This window comes from Gordionus sp. m RMFG-2023, chromosome 2, assembly GCF_954871325.1.
Source record: "Gordionus sp. m RMFG-2023 chromosome 2, tfGorSpeb1-WG-v2, whole genome shotgun sequence".
NCBI classification, from domain to species: Eukaryota; Metazoa; Nematomorpha; class Gordioida; order Chordodea; family Parachordodidae; genus Gordionus; species Gordionus sp. m RMFG-2023.
The window spans coordinates 6,605,636-6,626,657 of record NC_088776.1 but is presented as its reverse complement, the minus strand read 5'-3'; the positions used below and the strand labels follow the sequence as shown (position 1 = coordinate 6,626,657).

General features: G+C 26.4%; 2 protein-coding genes across 3 annotated transcripts; both read right to left on the bottom strand.

The window, feature by feature from the left end:
- Positions 1-518: 518 nt before the first annotated feature.
- LOC135923591 (suprabasin-like) lies at positions 519-3,319 on the bottom strand. 2 transcript variants are annotated; one of them, XM_065458427.1, is made up of 2 exons: positions 3,279-3,319; positions 519-1,680 (listed from the first exon to the last, which is right to left on the bottom strand). In XM_065458427.1, the coding sequence occupies exons 1-2, from the start codon at positions 3,302-3,304 to the stop codon at positions 915-917; spliced, it is 792 nt and encodes a 263-aa protein (XP_065314499.1). In that variant the 5' UTR covers positions 3,305-3,319; the 3' UTR covers positions 519-914. The 2 variants fall into 2 exon arrangements, with proteins under 2 accessions (XP_065314499.1, XP_065314500.1); XM_065458428.1 differs by lacking the exon at positions 3,279-3,319 and adding an exon at positions 2,204-2,362.
- A 16,647-nt stretch (positions 3,320-19,966) lies between these two features.
- Positions 19,967-20,743, bottom strand: LOC135923783 (sorting nexin-12-like). The gene is made up of 4 exons (XM_065458724.1): positions 20,528-20,743; positions 20,390-20,485; positions 20,224-20,348; positions 19,967-20,181 (listed from the first exon to the last, which is right to left on the bottom strand). The coding sequence occupies exons 1-4, from the start codon at positions 20,684-20,686 to the stop codon at positions 20,076-20,078; spliced, it is 486 nt and encodes a 161-aa protein (XP_065314796.1). The 5' UTR covers positions 20,687-20,743; the 3' UTR covers positions 19,967-20,075.
- Between the last annotated feature and the right edge of the window lie 279 nt (positions 20,744-21,022).

Sequence of the window (21,022 nt, the reverse complement as noted above, 5' to 3'; positions counted from 1 at the left end):
TTCTAATTTTATTATTATCTAAATTGAACGTTTATTTATTTTTATTCAAGATTAATATAATATTCCAAATTTACATTTTTAGATAATCTTGAAAATTTTAGTCCTATTATTACTGCAACGCCTATTTAGCTTGCGCAAGTGATAATATGGAAAAATTTAATCAATTTTTACATTGGAAATGGTATAATAATTATTACAAATTAAAATATCAAAAAATTAGACAATAATAATCTATAAATTTTTTTATTTATAGTTTATTCTAGTATAGACGTAAGAAAATATTGGTTTTTCTTTCTTTCCTTCTAAAAAAACAACCTATGTAAATTTTAACTTAAGGAAAATTTAATAACGTATGAGATGGGATCTAATATTTCCAATTATTCAAAAAAGTATTTGTTTAGGAAATTATTTGATTAACCTAAATTATTTTCAAGGTAAATGTTTTTATTGGCTCACTCCCACTTATTTTAATATAATTTCTCTCTAATTAAATTATAAACATTCGATCCATATATATATTTATTTTAAAAAAATAATATTTTATTGATTTTAAAATTGAAATAACATTTATAATATTAAGTGTGCCAAATAAATTGTATAATTGATTTTTAAAATCTATTTATCGATACTAATATCATAATTTTTAAAGGAATGAGTAAATGGTCATATTAAAATAAAACCGAGTTAAGAACAATAATAAATCTAATTTTCCAAATATAATATAATTTTGGTGTAAATAAAATACTCTTTCTAAATTTTATATTATGTTTATTTTAAGCCTGCGTATGAAGCCTAATTTTTTTAAAAAAAATTAAGATGTATATATTATATAATTTTAAACAAAAAAATAATTTTGGTTAATTTTAAGACCATCTACTATTGTAAAGAAATTATATCTTGACCTTTATACCATTTTATTTCCCGGTTAAAGTTTGGGTAATCTTATGGGCCGCCGATTCGACTCCCTCTGCAGCGGATTTAAGTCCGTCCTTAACCTTTTGAGCCGCGGACGTCACTCCTTCCGAAATGTTCTCGGTAAAAGTGTGCCCACCAGCGTTGGCCTTATCAGCTACGTTTTGGCCGGCGTGTTTCATGGTATCAGATACATTTTGCCCGGCGTGTTTCACGGTATCAGCGGCTTGTTTAGCCCCATGTTTAAGGTTCTCTCCAGCTTGATTAGCCCCGTGCTTTATATTTTCCGCCGCATTATGACCCGTTTGTTTAATGCTATCAGACACGTTCTGACCCGAGTGTTTTATGCTATCAGACACGTTCTGACCCGAGTGTTTTAGTTTATCGGAGGCTTGCTGAGCTCCGTGTTTTACGGTTTCTGCACCGTGCTTCATATTTTGACCTGCCTGATCCAACCCATGCTCTATGTTGTCGGATATTGTATTCGCGCCGCTCTTAGCGTGTGATTGGCAGGCTCCTACTCCTTGTCTGAGACCTTGACCGGCCTGATTGATACCGTGCTCGATGTTATCCGATATGGTGTTGGCTCCAGACTTGGCAGAGTTTTGCGCCTGACTTATGCCGCTTTGAAGATTGCTCGCTCCCTTGTCAATTTTATTGCCGCCCTCTTTGAGACCCCTGCCGATGTCGGATCCGATTTGGTTTATCTTGTCACCCACGTTCTTTGATGCTTGGTTAGATTTATCCATTTTTCCGTATTTTTTGGTTCTAAGCGATTATGAAATAAAATAAATAAAAATAAAATTATCATAAAAATATAAGGCATCTGTTTAACACGTTGCGGGAAAAGGCATAAAAGCTATTTACGATTTTGAATAACTTTTTTTGCAAAAACTTTTATAATTTTATGGCGATTTTTTTCTAATTCGTAAACGATCATTAATAGTGTTGTTAAACGTCTCATTTTGAGCCGATTTTTCAAAACGGCTAACTCGATATTTTAGCCAGAAAAATATTAAGCCTCGAGATTTCGATTTTATATATCTAAATCTTTATTCCTTCTATGATCAAAATATCCAGGCTTGGCTTATATTTTTCTGGATGAAATATTGAGTTAGCCATTTTTAAAAATCGGCTCAAAACGAGCCGTTTAACAACATTAATCATTAATATTTCATAGCGTTATAAAATTTTAATCGCTCATTGAAATTTATATTCTAAAAAAAATAAATATCTTGATTATAGCTGATTTACGGTTAAATTATAATATAAAATATATTGTAATACATACTTGATTATGATTATGAATTTAATTCACCCAAATGTAAAAAGTTTCGAATTTTAAATTTAAAAATAAAAATTATAGCTCTATAAAAATAAGATAATTTGTTTACGGGAGATAAAAAATAATATTTTATGGCCTTGAGGTTAGTTAAATTTGGCTCTAAAAATGGAAATCATTATTTAAACAGAATGAATAATTATAGAAAAAATAATTATTTTTTTTAAAAAAAAATATATATAAATTAATAGATTATTGAAAATCGATAAAACGATATTTAGTCTTAAATAAAAAATTTTTAAAATTATATAGGCGGGGAGTGGTTTCAAAATTATGCTATTATAAATACGATAGTTTAGAAAATCATTAAGAATAGAAACCAACTCGACCTTACCTTGTGCTACAGCTAAAATAAACTGAAAAGGTAAGTATATTTAATAAAGAATCAATTACTCTAAAAATATTTTTTAATATATCATGTCAAGGACGGGTGTATGACCTTGGATATTTTTTATGTTTACTATTATAAAAAAAAAATCGTTAAGATTTTACAATCGAGAAACTTAGGTGACACTAAATAAATAGCTTCTTTAAAGCAGTTTTTTTAATATAAGACTGCTTCCATACCCCTCTTAGGCAAACTTATCTTAAAAGTTGTTTTTTAAAAAATTTACACATTGAAATTGAAATAAACGACTAAAGAAAACTTGGATGGGGTCGGTTTGATCCGGTAAAATAAGAATGTGTTTGGGAGGAGGGGTTAATAAGATATGAAAATAAATGATGAAAAATATGCTTGCATCTGACAATAGATTTGAACACATTCATACCAAGCCTGGGTAGGACCTAACCCTGCCTTACCTGTAGGTATATTAATTGGTGATTTGCATCGGGCAAAGCTTTTCAACCCCGGTCCTGCCCGTTTTAAATATAGGAAAATTTAATTTCTTTTTTAAAAAAAAAATTGGCGTCTTGTGTCTTGCAAGAATTTTATTAAATATATCAAAATGGTCCGAGATTGGCAGATCTTTCATCTGAATAAAATTTAAGGAAAAGTATGGTTTAATATAATTATAATACTCACATTTGATAGAATATAAATCGTTTCATATCATAATAAAGAGAAATATTTTTTTTGTTGTGATTATAATTATTTTTGGCGCAAAAACCGTAATTTAGGAAAATCACAATTACTATGCAGTTTTTTTATTTTTATTTTTTTTAAGGTTAACTATATTTAGTTTTATTTTAAATGCTAATTAAAAAAAATGAGATTGCAATGCTTTGTGCGGTATGGAGGATTGTAAGTTAGAGAAACTGCTTACTTTTTGAGAGTATGGAGATTTGTGGGTTAGGGAAGCAGCAGGTTGCTTTTTGGGGGGTATAGAGATTTATGGGTTAGGGAAGCAAGTTAGTATTATTAGAGGGTGAGGAAATAAAAAATATATAAAAATAAGAAAAGAATATGGTAAGGAATTTCGTTTTATAATATATACAAATAAATATAATTATATTATGAATTATAAATAACTTTCGCTTTTAAATAAGTGGTAATCAAAAATATGTGGTTGGGAAATTGTAATATATTATATAGATGAATTAAAATAAATTTAGCATTAAGGAATTCTTATATAACCGGTCTTCTAAAAAAAACGATACAACTATTAAATACTATTCTTACTTTTAGATTTTTTGTAATAACACTATTAACCCAATATGCGGCACTAATGATTCATTACTAACCAGCACCACCATTCTCTTTCTTTCTTTTTCCCTTTAAGATTTAATGGTTAAATTGCTCCTCTCATCGTACACGTGCACTCATTTAGGGTGTGTGATATATGAATATAACTTTAACCGTAAAAACCCTCTTAACCCTATATGTCACGTGATTTGTAGTTATTATAAATCTCTGACTTCCGTCAAAATTCTTCTCATCTATCTTTGACTTCCGTCAAAATTCTTCTCATCTATCTTTCTTATCCGCTTCAGCCATTTCCTAGGTTTGTTTTCATTTTTTATCAAAAAAAATCTTAATTTCCTATCCTGTGTAAACTTTGACATTATTTAAAATTTATTAAGATTGTATTCTTGTATTTTGTTAGATATATTGTTGTTAAACGGCTCGTTTTGAGCCGATTTTTAAAAACGGCTAAATCAATATTTCATCTAGAATAATATCAAGCAAGCCTGAAGATTTTGCTTGTAGAAGAAACAAAGGTTCTGACATCTATTGGCAAAATCTCATGGCATGGGCAATATTTTTCTGGTTAAAATATTGAGTTAGTCGTTTAACAACACTAGTTGGATAGCATAAAATTGGGTGATTTAATTATTTTTTAAAAAAATATTACAAAATATGGTTTAAGATCTTAACGCTTCCACGGGTCAAACAATTTCGAGTTAATCTTTACGAAATTTTTGCATCGATATATAGATAATTACGAAATTTATCTTTCGAATGGCAGCTGGGTTTATTTTTAAAAAAAAATTTTTTTTGATCCTTTTATATGGTTTCTACTTCACACTAATTGTTTGATTTTACACTCATTAGGAAAATTTGAAAGGTACATAATTACATTATATTTATATCAAGATTATAAATATAAAAATAATAAAATAAATGCCATAATTAATATAATATACACCAATAATTAATTTGTTATTCCGAAAAATAAAAATTAAAAAATGGTGACATAACTTGATTATGAGATTTAGATAAACAAAATTTGCATTTTAAGATTTGCATTTAAAATTAATTACTTTTGTATAAATTAATTCATAATTTTGGTTTGTAACTTTAATAAAAAGTCCTTCGTTAAAATATAATATATATTCTATATATTCCATAGGAAATAAATGCAATTTTAGATATAAAAAATAATCCAGTTATTTTAAGATATTCACCTGGGATCGTTCATATATTTGTTTTCCGGTGCTAATCAATTTGAAGTTGTCTTGGCATTGATATTTGAAAAGAATATTTTTTTAAAAAAATTGGTTTTACAAATACAAGGAAAAAACGTGATCATAAAACATGATAAAATTAGTGTATCTGGGACTTGGCATGGGAGCCACTGATAGAAGGAAATCAGTATGTTGAATAAAGTTGCTCAATAATTTTTAAAGTTATGCTTTTTTATTTGAGTAATCAATATTTTTGAATAAATTGTTTGTTTTTATGTGTGAAGATAAATATATTTATAACAAGTTGTTAGACGTTAGAAAGATTATTTAATTGTGTTGTGTGATTGTTTATATTAAATGTAAATTTATTAATAGGTTCTAGAAATCTGAATTCGAAAATTGGATCTAAAACGTAAATTTTGTATTCATCAGAGACCTGCAAAGGAAACCATTTGCACGGCCCAGTCAGATATTTTTAAAAATTATTTTTCGGCCCGGTCCGGGTTTTATATTTTCAGGTTAGCTCGACAGGTATTATTTTTTTAAAAATGTTAAGCCGACCCAGATGCATAAAAAAACCTATTTTTAAAAAGAAAATTAACTAACAATAAAAAATTTACCAATTCGCCATTTTACGATTCGTTTTTGAGCTAATATAAACCATTTAATAATTTTTAAAATTATTTCTGTTATAAAATTAAAGAAGACCACAATTTTTTTTTACCGGTTAGGGCATAAAAATTGGAATCCTGCCCCGTGGCATCGTTATTTCAGCACTGCAATGTAAGAAACAAGGATTCGTTTGTTCTACAAGTTTGACTATAACGGTTCAGATAAATGGTTTAGTAAATCATAACAAAAGTTGAACTATTTTTATATTCTATTCAAAGAATTATGATTGAATATGGAATCAGAGTTTCAGAAATATTTTTACTATGATACATAATGTATTATTGGCAAGTTGGTCAATTGACCTTTCAAATTTAGTCAATTGATCTAAGAAGTATTTGATCTGGTCAAATAAGGTTAAATATTCTAAAAAATCTTTAAAAAAATAACTAAAAATATGTTTGAAAAAAATAAAAAAACGATATAAATACAGGTAATCAGAATACTGCTTTTATTGAGTCCCCAATGTCAAAGGGAGTATCGTACTAGTAGTGAATTTAATGAAATATGTCATATAATACAAGAATTAGGCATTTTACAAAGTGGTGATGATCAAAATATTTCGAAGGATATCAAAAATTTCAGAAGTAAAAGCGGCCAGTTTAATACCAAATTATGTGGAAAGCATTTACTTCATAATAAACAATCAGATTTCGGTCACAAGTTAGTTGGGCTTCACCTACCATTTTTATTAATAGAAGTGGCATTTAACTAACACCTATTTCTACTCCTTCTTCAAAAAGAAATTGTTCGATTTGGGTTTATTTTCTTACGAAAAATATAAATCGATTTAAGATCTCGATAACAGCAAAATGGATTAAAAAATATTAAAGAAAATGATAATATTGAATATGCATCAGAACAAGATTTTGCCATAGAGAGCGAAACATTAGTTATTGAATTACCATGAATTTAAAAAAAAGTTATCGGTCAATCTACCGAGTCATATTTACCAATCAAATACACAACCTGGTTTTATCTGCATCCTATCTAAGTCATAAGTTAATTTTTTTAAATTTCATATAATAGCCTAGAATACTTTGACAACGGACTTATAAACGATTCTCTTAAAAAATGTTTTATTTTTAAATTTATTTATTCACATAATTCATTTGAGTAGTATAGAAGGCTTTATCCTTAATAGGAAAAAGATTAGAAAATATTCCCTATGATCTGATACCATTTTTTTTATTTCATATATTATTATGGAAAATATATATTGCATTGGTTGAATTCTTATGCGATTTAAATAATACAATCAAAACCGCTTACTTGCATATCGCTTAAGTGCAAATATTTTTAAACGCGAAATATATCCACCATTCCGTTAAAAATTTATAATGACATAATTTATAATATATTTTTAATTGCAAATTGGTTAATTGCGAAATATCGGTTAGATGCGAAAAATTTAAGGTTCTATTTATATTTTAACAACGCTATTTCTATCGAATAATTGCGAAGCGACGATATATTTAATTGATTAACCATAAATAATTAAAAAATTATTTTTGAATTTACATCAATCCATAAGGCTTTTTAACAACACTATCTGCAGCCACCTATAATTATAAAAATTGTAGATATTTTCAAAATTTAAAACTGCCTCATCAAATGTTTTGCTGTAAATTCTATTTTTTTATAACATGACAAGGCCATTGTGGCTGCGATTTGTGTTCCATATCTGTGCAACCCAAATTAATAATGCCGCTTTTTTCGGAAATCTAATTTTCTTATTAGCATATGGTTTCATTGCAAGGCAAGGTGATAATTATGATTCTATAAATTTAATAACAAATCAAGGATAAAATAATAATTACTTGATACGAGATAATTAAGAGCCTAGCCTCAAATAAAAAATATAATCCATCAGATTATGTATCAAGAATTTAAGTCGATTAAAAACGAATTGTGATTATAACCAAAATAAAAATTATGCAAGCCTAAAGATTTTGTACATAGCTGGCAGAAATACTTGGACATCTATTTGCCAAATCTTGATTCTTACATAATATTTTTTTAGCTAAAATCTTAATTGGGGCCGTTAATCGATCTATATCGGGCTTTGTAATATATTAGCTGCAGAGATTTCGGAAAAGACAAAATATTAATTTCATACAATCTGCGATGAGAGCGCCGATCTAAGAAAGTTTTTAATATAAATAATGAAATTTATTTAATTTTCTAGATGTTATGTAAGAGATGCCCGAGCCTGGTTATTTACATAATAAAAGCAAAGCTATTAATGCATATGAAAATCTTTATCCAGGTATATGCTAACTTGAAGGAACAAGAAATATTAAGAAGGTTAGAAGTCATTGTAGAAGGTGTATTTAATTCATTACAAAATTAATTTTATAAAAATTATTTATTTATACATTCATTATAATAAACGAAAATAGAATATCAACTGAGTAATTTTTACAATCCATGAATTAAATATTCAAAAGTTTTCTGATTGATTTTGATTTATTTAGCAGGTTCTACTTATATAAATTATAGGAATATCTTAAAAGGAAAATAAATTGTAAAGATGTAATACAAACAATATTTTTATAGTAAACATTATATATTTATTAAATGTTTCTCTACAATTATTATTTGTGTAAAATTTAAATATAACTTTATATGAATTAATATGTGTATTTTGGATTATCTTATATAAAAAAATAACATATGATGATATCCAGATTAGACACAAAAAAAAATACATTTAATCATTTTGATTTTTTTATAAAACATATGCAAATTTGATATCTTTATGTAAATAATATAATATATTATTAATAATCACAAAACTGGTTTATTTTAACAAAACTGGCTATATTAACAAATAATTATATTTAGAATTATAATTGTTAAAAATCAGATAAGTGCGGAAAAATAAATTTTTTCAGACCCAGCGCTTCGCAATTATCCAGTTTTAACTATGAATATTTTTAGGCAAATTATATTAGAAGGAAGAAAATTTTTATGTATAATGCTAATAAAAAAAAAGGAAGATCGCTATGTTGATTTATTAAGAAAAAGTTTTAATTACATTTAAAATACTATTTCATAACAATTATAACATTATTTACTTAATAAGCAAGAAGTCATTAATTATTATTTAAAACTTATTTTAATCATTGTATGGACATATTCTATTATAAAATAATTTATCTACACTTAGGATGTTGAATCTATATCTATACGTTTCTAGTGTAGTAACATATTTGGCTTATAATAAAATATAAAATTTTTAATAACTTATCCAAAATATCTTAATTAATATGGATCAAGTACGTGAAGGATTCAAATCGGCCACAGGGAAAATTGCTGGTGCTGGTGGGGATATTGCTGGCGGTATTTCGGGTGGTACTCAAGCAACTATTAAACAAGTTGGAGAGAATATCAATCAAGTAAAAGAGGGTGCCAAAAACAAGGTAATTGAAGTAGGACAAGGAGCACAGAATCTCGTCGGTGATGCTTATGGTCAGGTTGAACATGGTGTTGCTCAGGTTGGTGAAGGAGTTTCAAATTTGGCTGGAGGCATACAAAAAGGAGCAGCTAATGCTTATGGTCATGTCGAACAAGGGGTTAAAGGTAAAATTGATCAAGCTGCTGCAGGTGTTAATGCTGCTAAAGAGACAGTTCAAGGAGGTGTTACAAATGTTGGATATAAATTTGGGGATGGTGTTAAATATGTGGCTGAAGGTGTAGCTAATGTTGCTCGTAAAGTCAGTGACTCACTTCCTCATCATTAGTTAGTTTTCAATCACTATATTAAATTATATTTATAAATAAAATAGCTTTTTTAATTTGCTCAGGGAATTTAATTAAAATTAGAATATATTAAAATAATATTTAATCATGCAATTCAAATTAATTAAATTATGCAATAACAATCTTTATATTACATATAGACTATTTAAATATATGTAAACACTTAAATATATGTAAACTATTTAAATATATAAAGTATTTGTATAGTATATATATATCTATATAAAATAAATATTTATAAAAATAGCCTATTATATTTATTATTGAATTTGAAGGGGTATGAGGGAATCTTTAAAATAGTTACATCTATTTAATTTTGATTAATAATCTTATTTTAGACTATTTGTATTTTTATTATATCTTAAATATTTTCTAATTTTAAAGATTCTAATAATTTTCTTTTGGAAAATAATTTATTTCATTAAAATCTTAGTAATAAAAATTAAATTATCCATACAAACCTTATACTTTTTAAAATTATTTTTATCACTAATATTAATCCCATAGCAACAAATAGACCATGCCCCCTCACACATTTTTTGACCTCTATACTTAACCTCTGAATTTGGCATAATCCACTTGTTAAGATTATTATTTTTTCCATTTTAAGGTTCAGAATTTCTTACAAATGTATTATTTTCATTTTTTTATGGGTTAACTCCATTTTTTAATTTTTATGAAGTCTTCTATTTATAATAAATTTTATTCCGAATTAGACTTTTATTTTTAACCTTATCATTCATTAGAATCCTGTAAGGTTTGGAACATTAATAAAATATACTTGGCCAAAAAAAAATTTGAATGTTATATTTTCTTTTTGTTTGCCTTATTGAATCACAAATGAAATAAAAAAATTTTTAAAATCCAGAAGTGGGAAATAAACATTTTTTTGTAATATGTTTATAGTAAATCTAATATATATATAAAAATTATTTCTGATTTAATGCATAACCTTAAAATATAAAGTATTTTTCCCAGAATTCTATAACTCATGACCAGTCTCCGTTTTTATCCACCTAATCTGATCCCAAAAATATTTAGGTTCATGAACCTACCAACCCAAATTTTCTCTGAACCCAGGTCCAGACTGGGTTTGTATGTCATTTTTTGATTAAGTTCTAACAAAAGTAAAAATTATCATGTTTTCCTAACTGACTTTTTTTTTTTGTTTTTACTCCTAAAAGCATTGACATACCTGCCCTAATAACTGTCTTTCAATTTTTTTTTTTACTAATAAAACTTTTGGCTAAAAATAGAGTTATTAAAATGTTTTTTTTAATTGTTATTTTTACAAAATAAACTTATTCGATTGATAGCTTGGGTGATATCTATTTATACCAAACCTGGAACCGAAGCAAGCTCAGCAAGGAGTAGTTCCATTTAATTCCACCTTGATTCATATTATAAAAATTTTTTAAACCTGTTCTAATTTTTCCGTGTCCAGATCCCTGATTTTCAGGGTCTAAAAAAATTTTTACCACCAGCCCGCGAGTGAGTATGGGCCGAGGTTTTACATCTCTACCTTACGTGTTTTAAAAATTAATTTTATACTACTTTACTTTGAGGGCAAACCTATCATTTTTTTGTTCTTCGCTGGTACAATAAGCTTATCTTATTGCATTAATTTTTATTAGTTGATTTTTATTCGGGAAAATGTAGATTAAGCCATTATATAATGTGGAAGTTTATGCAAATTAATATATTAGATCTATGATCGAATTATTAGACGATTATTTTCGGATATGAATAACTAAAATTGACAGATTATTTTCCTCGTTATTCCATCGTATAATTTAACCAACTTTATTTATTTATTTTTGAATTTTCCCAATAAGTTGTATCAATTGAAAATATTATCACCATCAAAATATCAGGAAGAAAAGTATATATATAATTTTAAATATCTATTTCTTGTAAGATAAGAACATAATAATTTTACTGTAAATGAAAATTATTAAATATATATATATAAATTTCTAAGACAAATCAAATTTTGACAAGCTGATAATTTAGATCTTTTAATTACATATCTATACAACATTTATTACAAAATTAAAATCATTATTTATTTATTTTTCTAGTGGAAACATTTTTAAAAAATTTTAAATCGAAATTTTATTATCCGCATGATTTTTTTTAAATAAGATATTCCTATTTTTCTTAATATCTAATTAATTAAGAGTCCTGTGTTATTCCATCCTGGAATATTTTATAAAAATATGTCCAATTCCATTAGGTCCTAATTTAAACAGGCCTGTCCTTTATGTCTGTCCAAGACTATTTAATAACTAAAGACTTCTTGATCAGTAGCATTGTTGTTTAAGCATAAATATCATGTGTAAAAATTCCAAAAATAACCTACCCCTTTATTTAAACATATAAAAATTTCTAAACCGCCAATTGCCTTTTTTTGTCCTTGGATATTTTTTGCCAAAACATAAGTCGCAAAATAAAAATACTATTTAAAAGACACTTTATTTGGAATTAAGGAAAAAAACGCATTATTTTGGAAGCACTATTATAATATATTATGCGCGGTATTTAATTACAATAATAATAATAGAATTAAGGTCATCCAAATTATATATATATTTTTTTAATTATTGTGTTAATAGAAATTTATTATATCCTCCTCCACACTATAATTAAAAATTAATCAAATTATTAAATGGCGGATATTTTTGTGAAAAAGGAAGAATACTAGGAAAATAAAATAGAGGGTATACTCTTTTGAGGTTATACCCGATTAAATATTTTTTTTTTTTAAAAAAAACTCCTGTCAGATTTATATATATAATTAGGACTTCTGTCAGATTTGGTAAAGAAGATTGTAAAACGTTATGACGAAAGAGATATCACTATAAACTAAAATGTATTGATAATTCATATGATAGATAGAATTTATGACACTTCTAGAAAATAAATTGCAGGTCGCAGAATAATGAGATAAAAGTAAATTATTTTGATAAAAATTAATATTAGAGCTATAGTATGCTGAATAAGACTAGAAGTCGGCGCGGTCAGAAAGGAAAAAGTTTGTGGCTGGGCCAAATAAATTGGTCAAAAATCTTGAAAATGTTTTTTAAAACTTATTCCAGGCGGGGTAAAGTACCGGCCGAAAAACCTTCATATAAATTTTCACCCGTGCCGACTTTTAAGTTAGACCATAAATGGAATATTTCGAATTTTATTAAAATAGCGAGTTTCTAATAATTTTGAATATTCATTTTTTTTTATCTCCAGCTGAATTGGGTAAATTCTTGTTCAATCAAGTGGAGGCGAGGATGCCTTCTAGAGTCCTGCACAGCCGGGCCGGCACGAACGTCAATAAAATATAGGCCCGAAAAATATTAATTATGTATTTTTCCTCTTTTCTTTTTACCTTGATTCAATATCACTATTAGTGTTGTTAAAAGGCTCGTTTTGAGCCGATTTTTAAAAACTGCTAATTAAATATTTCATCCAGAAATATAATACGCATTGGTGATCTGCATCGGCCCTATTTTATTTTTTCAAGCCGAAATTTTTAAAAAAAATTATCGACCCAGCTCAGCCCGAGTTCATCTAAATATAGAAATTAATCTTTATAATTACTCAAAATTGTTATATATGTCGTTTAGTTTCAATAAATAAAATCAAATATTTTACTTTTATATAAAAAATTCAATATAAAATTGATAAATTTAGATATGTTTATAAAATATCCAAGGTCCCACCCGGCCCAAATTTTTTTTTAAAATATTAAGCCCGGCCCGAACCCGATTATTTTAAATAGTCTAATACGCATGCCTGAAGATTTTTCTGATAGAAGGAACAAAGGTTTAGATATATATTTTCGAAATCTCGAGGCATAAACAATATTTTTCTGGCTAAAATATTAAGTTCAAAACGAGCCCTTTCAATTATAAAATGATTTTAAAAATAAGAAAAGTATTTTTTTATAAAAAAAAGGAAAATATATTCTACCCCACCCCCCCTTCCACCCTTTTATGAAAATACATCTTATAATCATTAATTTCTAAAAAAAACAATAATTTTTTGCATTATATATATTTTTCTTAAATTCATTGAAGAAATACATTTTATATAATTTTATTGATTTAATATATTTAAGATTAGCTATCAAATTTCATTTCCGTTTGCCAATCTTTTATAGGGAAAAAAAATATATTACTTCAAATCCAATTATATAAATAAATAAATTGAATTAAGATTTATTTCCAAAAAATAATTTTTTTTTTATAAATAAAATTTAACGTGATTGATTAAGAGTATCTAAAATCAGGTTCCTCTATTATCCCCTAGGATAATGAGAACGCTTCTTTAGGGTTACCCTTAGTCTCAGTGACGTCCTTAAATTTTTTTAATGAGATCTGTTAGAATCGATAATTCTTAGATTAATGAATAAAATTAAGATTAATAAAGAAAAATTATTCGTATAAAAGATTTTAAAAATCCATCAGCTATTAAATCGAGGTCCGTGAAGCTGACGGAACGACTTGAGGATCAATTAACAAAGACTAGGCCAATATTTAAAATCTTAATTGATCTTCAAACCAAACACCGGCGGAATTAAAGCTTAGCAAGTTATAAGCAAAATAAGGAAAGTGTGAAATTTTGTAGATTCCGGAACGACTTGAAGATCAATTACCGAATCCTAAGCCAATGTGTAGCCCGTTAATTTATCCTAATTGATCTTCAATCTGGACAAAAACGGAATTAAACTTTACTAAATTATAAGAAAAATAAAAAAAGTGTAGCCATTTGCCAAAACCGAAAATAGGAAAGATCATGTTTTAAAACTTGGCAACTATCTAGTAATTTGTTCTTTAATATTCTCTAAACCGGATATTTCTATCACATACCTAACCGAGTTATATCCATTTTAAAAGCGTGAAATTGGCGGAATTTTTTGAATAAACTGAGGATCAATTGCCGAAACTTATGCCAATGTGTAGCTTATAGATTGATCCTTTCCGCCGGTGCTGGTTTGAAAATCAATTAGGACTCTAAATATTGGCATAAGTTTTGTTAATTGATTCTCAAGTGGTTCCGCTAACTTCGCGGACCTGTTAAATCGTGTCGGAACGGATCTCACTATGAACGCAATAAATTCTAATAAGGTTTAAAGTCTATTATTGGTGGACAGTGATCTATTTTATAAATGGTCGTGTTCTGGTTCGTCTTATTTTTTGAAACTTATTTCTGTCAACCTAGGCTAAACAGATTTTGAACTAGGAGACCCTATTTTGGATTGTTTTAAAGTGTTTATGATAATGTTTCTAACGAGTCACAAAGATCCGTAACCTACGGAAAGCTATATAGACGAATAAACACCTAACTTGTTCAACAAAAATTATACGATTCTATCAATATTCCTTTATTTTTTATCAAAAATCTGTTTGGCTCACCATTTCTAGTTCTAACTGGCTCAGACTATCAAAAACAGGTCATGCAGTGCTCTCATAAAATCACGATTGATAAAGCATTCATTCAGGGATATCATTTAGTTGATCACATATACAGCATAAATAATCAAAAAAAAATTTAATATAAAATAAAATTTTAAAAGATTTTCAAATCAAATTTAACCCTTATAAATCGGCGATCGATGGATGATGTGTGCTTGCCAATATAAATCTTTTAAGTGCTCTAAAAATATTAAGGTGGGGTGGGGCACATTGAATTTTTTCTTATAATGTTATTTGTAATTGTGAGTTTGACAAAATATTATATTTAAAAAAAAAGAATTCCTGGAGGACCAGAATTAAGGGCTGAAAAAAATATACCCAATAATTATGAATAATCTTAGTTTGGTTTATTATTAACAGTGTTGATAAAGAGTGCCGCGACATTTTGCCAAAAATACCTGGCATTATTTTTCAAAAACTCGGAATCTAGCTTCCTTCTGGGATGGAGGGCTTCTCCGCTCTTTTAATTTTTATTGTATATATATTGTTTTATCAGAGTGTAAAGTTATACTTTCCTTACCACAACATTCACTCTGTGCCAGTCACAGTTGATGTGGAGAAAGCTTAAGAAAATATTAGATTTTAAATTTTATTTAAAAACGCATTTCAAAAAGTGCCAATCCACAAATATAACTAATATATTTAAAAAATTAGGCAGATATTTGATAAGGCCAAATACTATAAGATCGAATCTATATTATAAATCCATGATATTCTTAAATAAGCCCAAATACCATAAGATGTAGTCTAAATAAAATATTAAGTTTTCCTATCCTAATTATTTATTGCTTATTTTGTAATCTCATTTTGGATTATTTTTTTATAAATTATGTCTTACTTTAAAAAATATACATTATTTCATTGTCAAATAAATAAAAAAGTATTATAAGTTAAAATTAAAGGAAAAGAAAAGAAAATGATAAAACATAAAATTCTTAAGGCGAAAAAATGTGGTTAAATGAATATGCCAAAATAATAGAGTAAGATGAGTGAAAATAAATAAATTATTTATATAAGGACAAAAGAAAAGAGCAATCAAAAATGAGAAGAAACAATAAGAAAATCTTAAAATGATGACAAAAACAGATTGACATAAAATTAAAGAGATCGCTAAATTTAGAAGAAAAAAAATAAGATAAGTGACCAATAATATTAAAGTAATGCCAAAAAAAAAGACATTTTACAATAAATCAAGATTTTCTTTTTTTGAATAGGAATTTAACATTTTTTTTGATGACTTTTTCTATTATCAAACCTTTTCCTAATTTAAGCGGACTTTTGGATTCTTATTTTCCCCTCTTTGTTTGATCAACATTTACTTAGATCGGGACTGGTCTTTTTTAGCCAAAAAATGTTAGGCAAGCTTTCAAACCTTTCTACCTGGGATGTGAACACTTGGGAAAAAAGGGTCAAGGTGGGGTTACAGGAATAAAATTTAAAAAAAGGTTCGTGATCAGGGTTTCGAGAGCATAAAAAAAATGACTGAAAATAAAACATTTATTCAATCATTTTATTATTATACTTCATATATACACATTTATAATTGAGAAATAAAATATTTTAAAATGAAATAATTTATATTTTAAATGTTAGATTCAATCGCTCAATCATATCTTCTAAAATATCATGCTTGAGGTTTACATGTATATAAGACAATATATATATCAAAGAAGAAAATGCACGTTCTGCGCTTACCTAAAAAAGATAGAACAATTTATAATACATAAATTGTACTTGTATCGCATGTATAACCATGACGATTCTAGACAAGATATATAATTCGAATATATTATAGAATTTTCATCTCAAAAATTTAAAATTTATTTATTATCTAAACTTCTGAGAACTTTTCTATTAAAGATGTAATAGGTATTTTTTTTATCCTCCTATCTATCTGATGATAATTTGATTTTTTTTTCTCTATCTAAGATAAATTTTCAAGATTAACAATATTGCGATCATTATCATTATTATCATTACAAAGAATAGTATTGTCGTAGTTTCCAATGATATAAATAATGAAGTTTTGCGATTGCCATAAATCCTTAAGATGATCTTTAGACATCTGTTTATGCTCAATATTCAATAAATTGGATATCGATGATATAAATATATAGAAGAGTATACAACACTGTTTTGCAAATATTTTTGCTCTCGAATTTTCATGTTTTCTAATATTTAGTATGAAAAATGACTATTACATCTTTCTAAATCTAATCGGCATCTAATCTATTAAAAATCAGATAAACATAATTGTTCTGATTGTAATATTAAAGTTGTTATTTTTAAAAGAACTAATACACTAGTATGGTCCTTTATTTGGCACCAATCATCTTCCGACAAAACGACTTCACGTGCTCTAATAAAATCAGAAACTTAATAATCGTTGTAGCATCATATAAATAGGACCAACGTGTAGTACAATCTATCTAATATTACCATTGACCTTTTCATTAATTTTTATATTCTTCCAATTGTGGGAGTTCTTAAATATTTTGAAACATCCCTTGCTTTATCAATGATAGTTTTGAAGAGAAAGTATTATAGGCAATCATTAATAGCCAATTGTAGAGTATGGGCTGCGCACCTAATGCATATATATTTGGGGAAAAATCCTATATTATACTGAAAATTAATTATGTCATCATAATTATCCATCATAGTCTACATCATTCTTCTCTTCCAGTGAACATTCATTTAATAATTTAATTGATTTTACAAGATTAGCGCCATTATTTGTAGTAATTGTATAAATATTTCTTAGTAAGATGAAATTTATTTAATATTTCTAATAACATTCTTTTTATATATTCAGAAGTTGCACTCTTTAATCTTCTTCGTAGCTGAATATCTCAATATTATATTATTTCTTTATATATATATATATATTCCTAGAATATTTCTCTCAAATCTGCGAAATCAATTATTAATGAAATTAATTTATTGTTTGTTTTTTTTATTCTATTTTTTTCGATTCATTTACTACTAAGTCTTTAACCTTATAACAGGAATAATTGACATTCCAATTGCCTTACTAATAGTATCAGTAATTTTTTTTAAACCTGAAAAATTTTGCTTTAAAATATGTATTGATATTGTAATGTCTGAGGAGAATTTGATGAATGCCTTAATAGAGTAGGTTAGCATTGTGTGAACCTTTTATTAATATGTGGTTTTACGACCAGAATGCCCTTTAGTTACATTATAATACTCTAACAAAATATCTTTTATTTTCATACTATAAGATAAATAAACAAAATTTATAATTAACCAACAAGTTTGTTTAATAAATTTTTTTTTAAATTTAGATTTGAAATTCAAAATTGATTTAAAGATTAGAATATAATTAATAACAAAAAGATCTATTTGCAACACTGCCAATTTTGATTAATTTAAATCTGTCCAAAATAATATTGTTTATAACAAAATATCTTATTTACACTACAAAATAATCACCTAATAAAATTATTTTAATAAACAAAGTATTTCTATTTGCACATTAATAAATCATCCTTTAAAATTAAATTATTATTACTTGCACTACAAAATAATTACCAATGTTTCAGTTTTAATTCAAATAATCTAGGTATTTCTTTATAAAGCATATTAATAGATTTACATAATAAAATATTATTACCTACACTACAGAAAATAATATATAATTTTGGACTCTCTAAATAAAATGGAAGTCCAGGAATGAAATGGAAAGAAAAATGCGGAAAAAAACAATTATTTCACGAAAAAAAAGTGAAAATAAAATTATATTTTTTTTTTGACACCTAGAACCCTTGGAATCTCTATTTTTAAAAAGGGTCTGGGTCCTGGTAGAGCCAAAATACGAGGGTTCAGGATCTGAGTTCACATCCCTGCTTACTGCATCTGCAAGTAAAATCTCCAGTATTTCTTGGCTAAATATTGGGTTAGCTTTTTATAATCTAGTCGTTATACAACATTATTGGCATTGATAAGGGCATGGTGTCATATAGCCCTTCCTAAAATTGGACCTTAATTTAAAATTTTTTTATAGAGGCCAAGTTTAAAAATAAAAATTGTAAAAATAGAATTCTTTGGAAATTATATTAATTTTAATTTTATATGATAAAAATGCATTTAATTTGGATGTTTCAATTACAATTTTGAGAAAGGCTCAGGTTTAAAATCAAAATTCTGGTTAGATCAATACCTAAGAATAAATTAAGAACTTTGGCCATGCCAGAAAAATATTGAATTTGTCAGGATATAACATCTTACTCTAAAACTGGGGTAGAGTTGTATTATCTGTCTCTGTATATAACACAGTAAGCTGGCATTACAGTTATCATCTATAAATTACAACAAAGGTGTACAGAATATGTTTTTTACAGCCTCAAATGAAATCTTGATTATTTTCAAGAAAAATTTAGTTCCAGTCCTTAAAAAAATAAAGTTTTTATTATATATCTGCAATATATTTCATACATTATAATATATAATATAATGATAAAAATTTAGTATATTTTTTATATATAATGCATTCATTTTATTTATGAAATTAATTTATATATTATAAAATATAGGAATAATAATGAACTACTACATAAAATTTGAATACTTATTTTACTCATAATTATTACTCACTTTCAATATTGTCTTGAATTTGGTATAAATACTAAATAAATTATATTATGAAACAATTAATATAATAATTTTCATAAGTCAATTCTATAAAGAGGTTAAATCAACTCAATTGTCTACTTATGTAATTAAATATCATTTACTTTTTTGTCAAATATATTGAAAATTTAAAGCCATTGGCTCAATATAGTTAGATTTAATCAACAAAACTTAATTAATTATAAATAAATATTCTACTAGATTAATATCAAGGAATTGTTTTCAATATACAATAAAAATTTTGATATTAAAGATGAGGTAAATATTTTTTTAAAAAAAGAGACTTTATTTCATGTATATAAATAAAAATATAATTGATCAGATTGTTTTATAAAATTATATTAATATGAAAATAATTGAAATTGGTCAAAGTTAATGATAAAATCATATAGCACACAAGTTATATAAATAGAATTTTAATGATTCCTTATTTTTCCTGGAATATAGTTCCGATCAATAATAGAGTCTTGTAAAAACATATGTAAGCATTTTTCATTTTGAGCAAGAGGGTGGCCAGCAATTCTTTATAATAGTGTAATAAAGATTCAAATTAAATATATCAACTTATTAATAAATATTTCCAATCCTTTCCGTCTATCATCAATAAAGTTGTCCTCAAAAATACCTTCATCTGATCTAAAAGGCAATTGTTTTTTTAATGCTTTCCCTGGGAGTAATGGAACTACAATCTTAAAAAATCATCAGGAATGTAAAAAATAGTCATATATACTTTACTGTCTCTCTCTAATTCATTTCGAAGCCATTCAAAATCACTATATCTTCGTCTAACACTTGATTCTTTTATTTTAAAAATTGGAAGATTTGTCTAAGCGATGAATGTTTTAAAAAACAGTAATTTTAAGTTTACCCTCATTCGAACTTCATAATCAGTATATTTTGTTCTCCCTTCACCTCTAGTAATAGGATTTATTATGTCGATTTCTAAAAAGTTAGCTGGGGCCGCATATGCATCATCCAAAGTCTGTTTTTTAATCGAAAGTCTTTTTGTCACATCGACATCAACCATTATTTAAAATAGATATGCAATTAATCAAAATAATATGTCATTCATTCATTTAATAAATAAAAATAGTTCTTGTCAAAAAATCAGAATGATATTCAGTATCTGGCAAAATTTATAACTCCCTTCCAAATATATATTTACTCTTCTCTGTATCTAACGAACCTTTTTATAACCTTTACCTATCACACAAAAACTGGTAACAATTGTGACATTAACCTTCTGCGTTTGATATCTTTTCTAAACATGCTATGAACCGCACCATTTTTTATTGTATATAATAATAATAATAATAATAGCCTCATTTTCCCTTAGTTTTTGACCACTTGGTATTTCATTTAT

Excerpts from the sequence above, each read along its gene's own strand:
- LOC135923591 (XM_065458427.1), bottom strand. The coding sequence starts at position 3,304 with ATGAAACGATTTATATTCTATCAAAT. Across the intron at positions 1,681-3,278 it reads CGATTTATATTCTATCAAAT|AACCAAAAAATACGGAAAAA; the intron begins GTGAGTATTATA and ends ATAATCGCTTAG.
- LOC135923783 (XM_065458724.1), bottom strand. The coding sequence starts at position 20,686 with ATGGTTGATGTCGATGTGACAAAAAGACTTTCGATTAAAAAACAGACT. Across the intron at positions 20,486-20,527 it reads ATTATGAAGTTCGAATGAGG|ACAAATCTTCCAATTTTTAA; the intron begins GTAAACTTAAAA and ends TTCATCGCTTAG. Across the intron at positions 20,182-20,223 it reads TTGGAAATATTTATTAATAA|AATTGCTGGCCACCCTCTTG; the intron begins GTTGATATATTT and ends ACTATTATAAAG.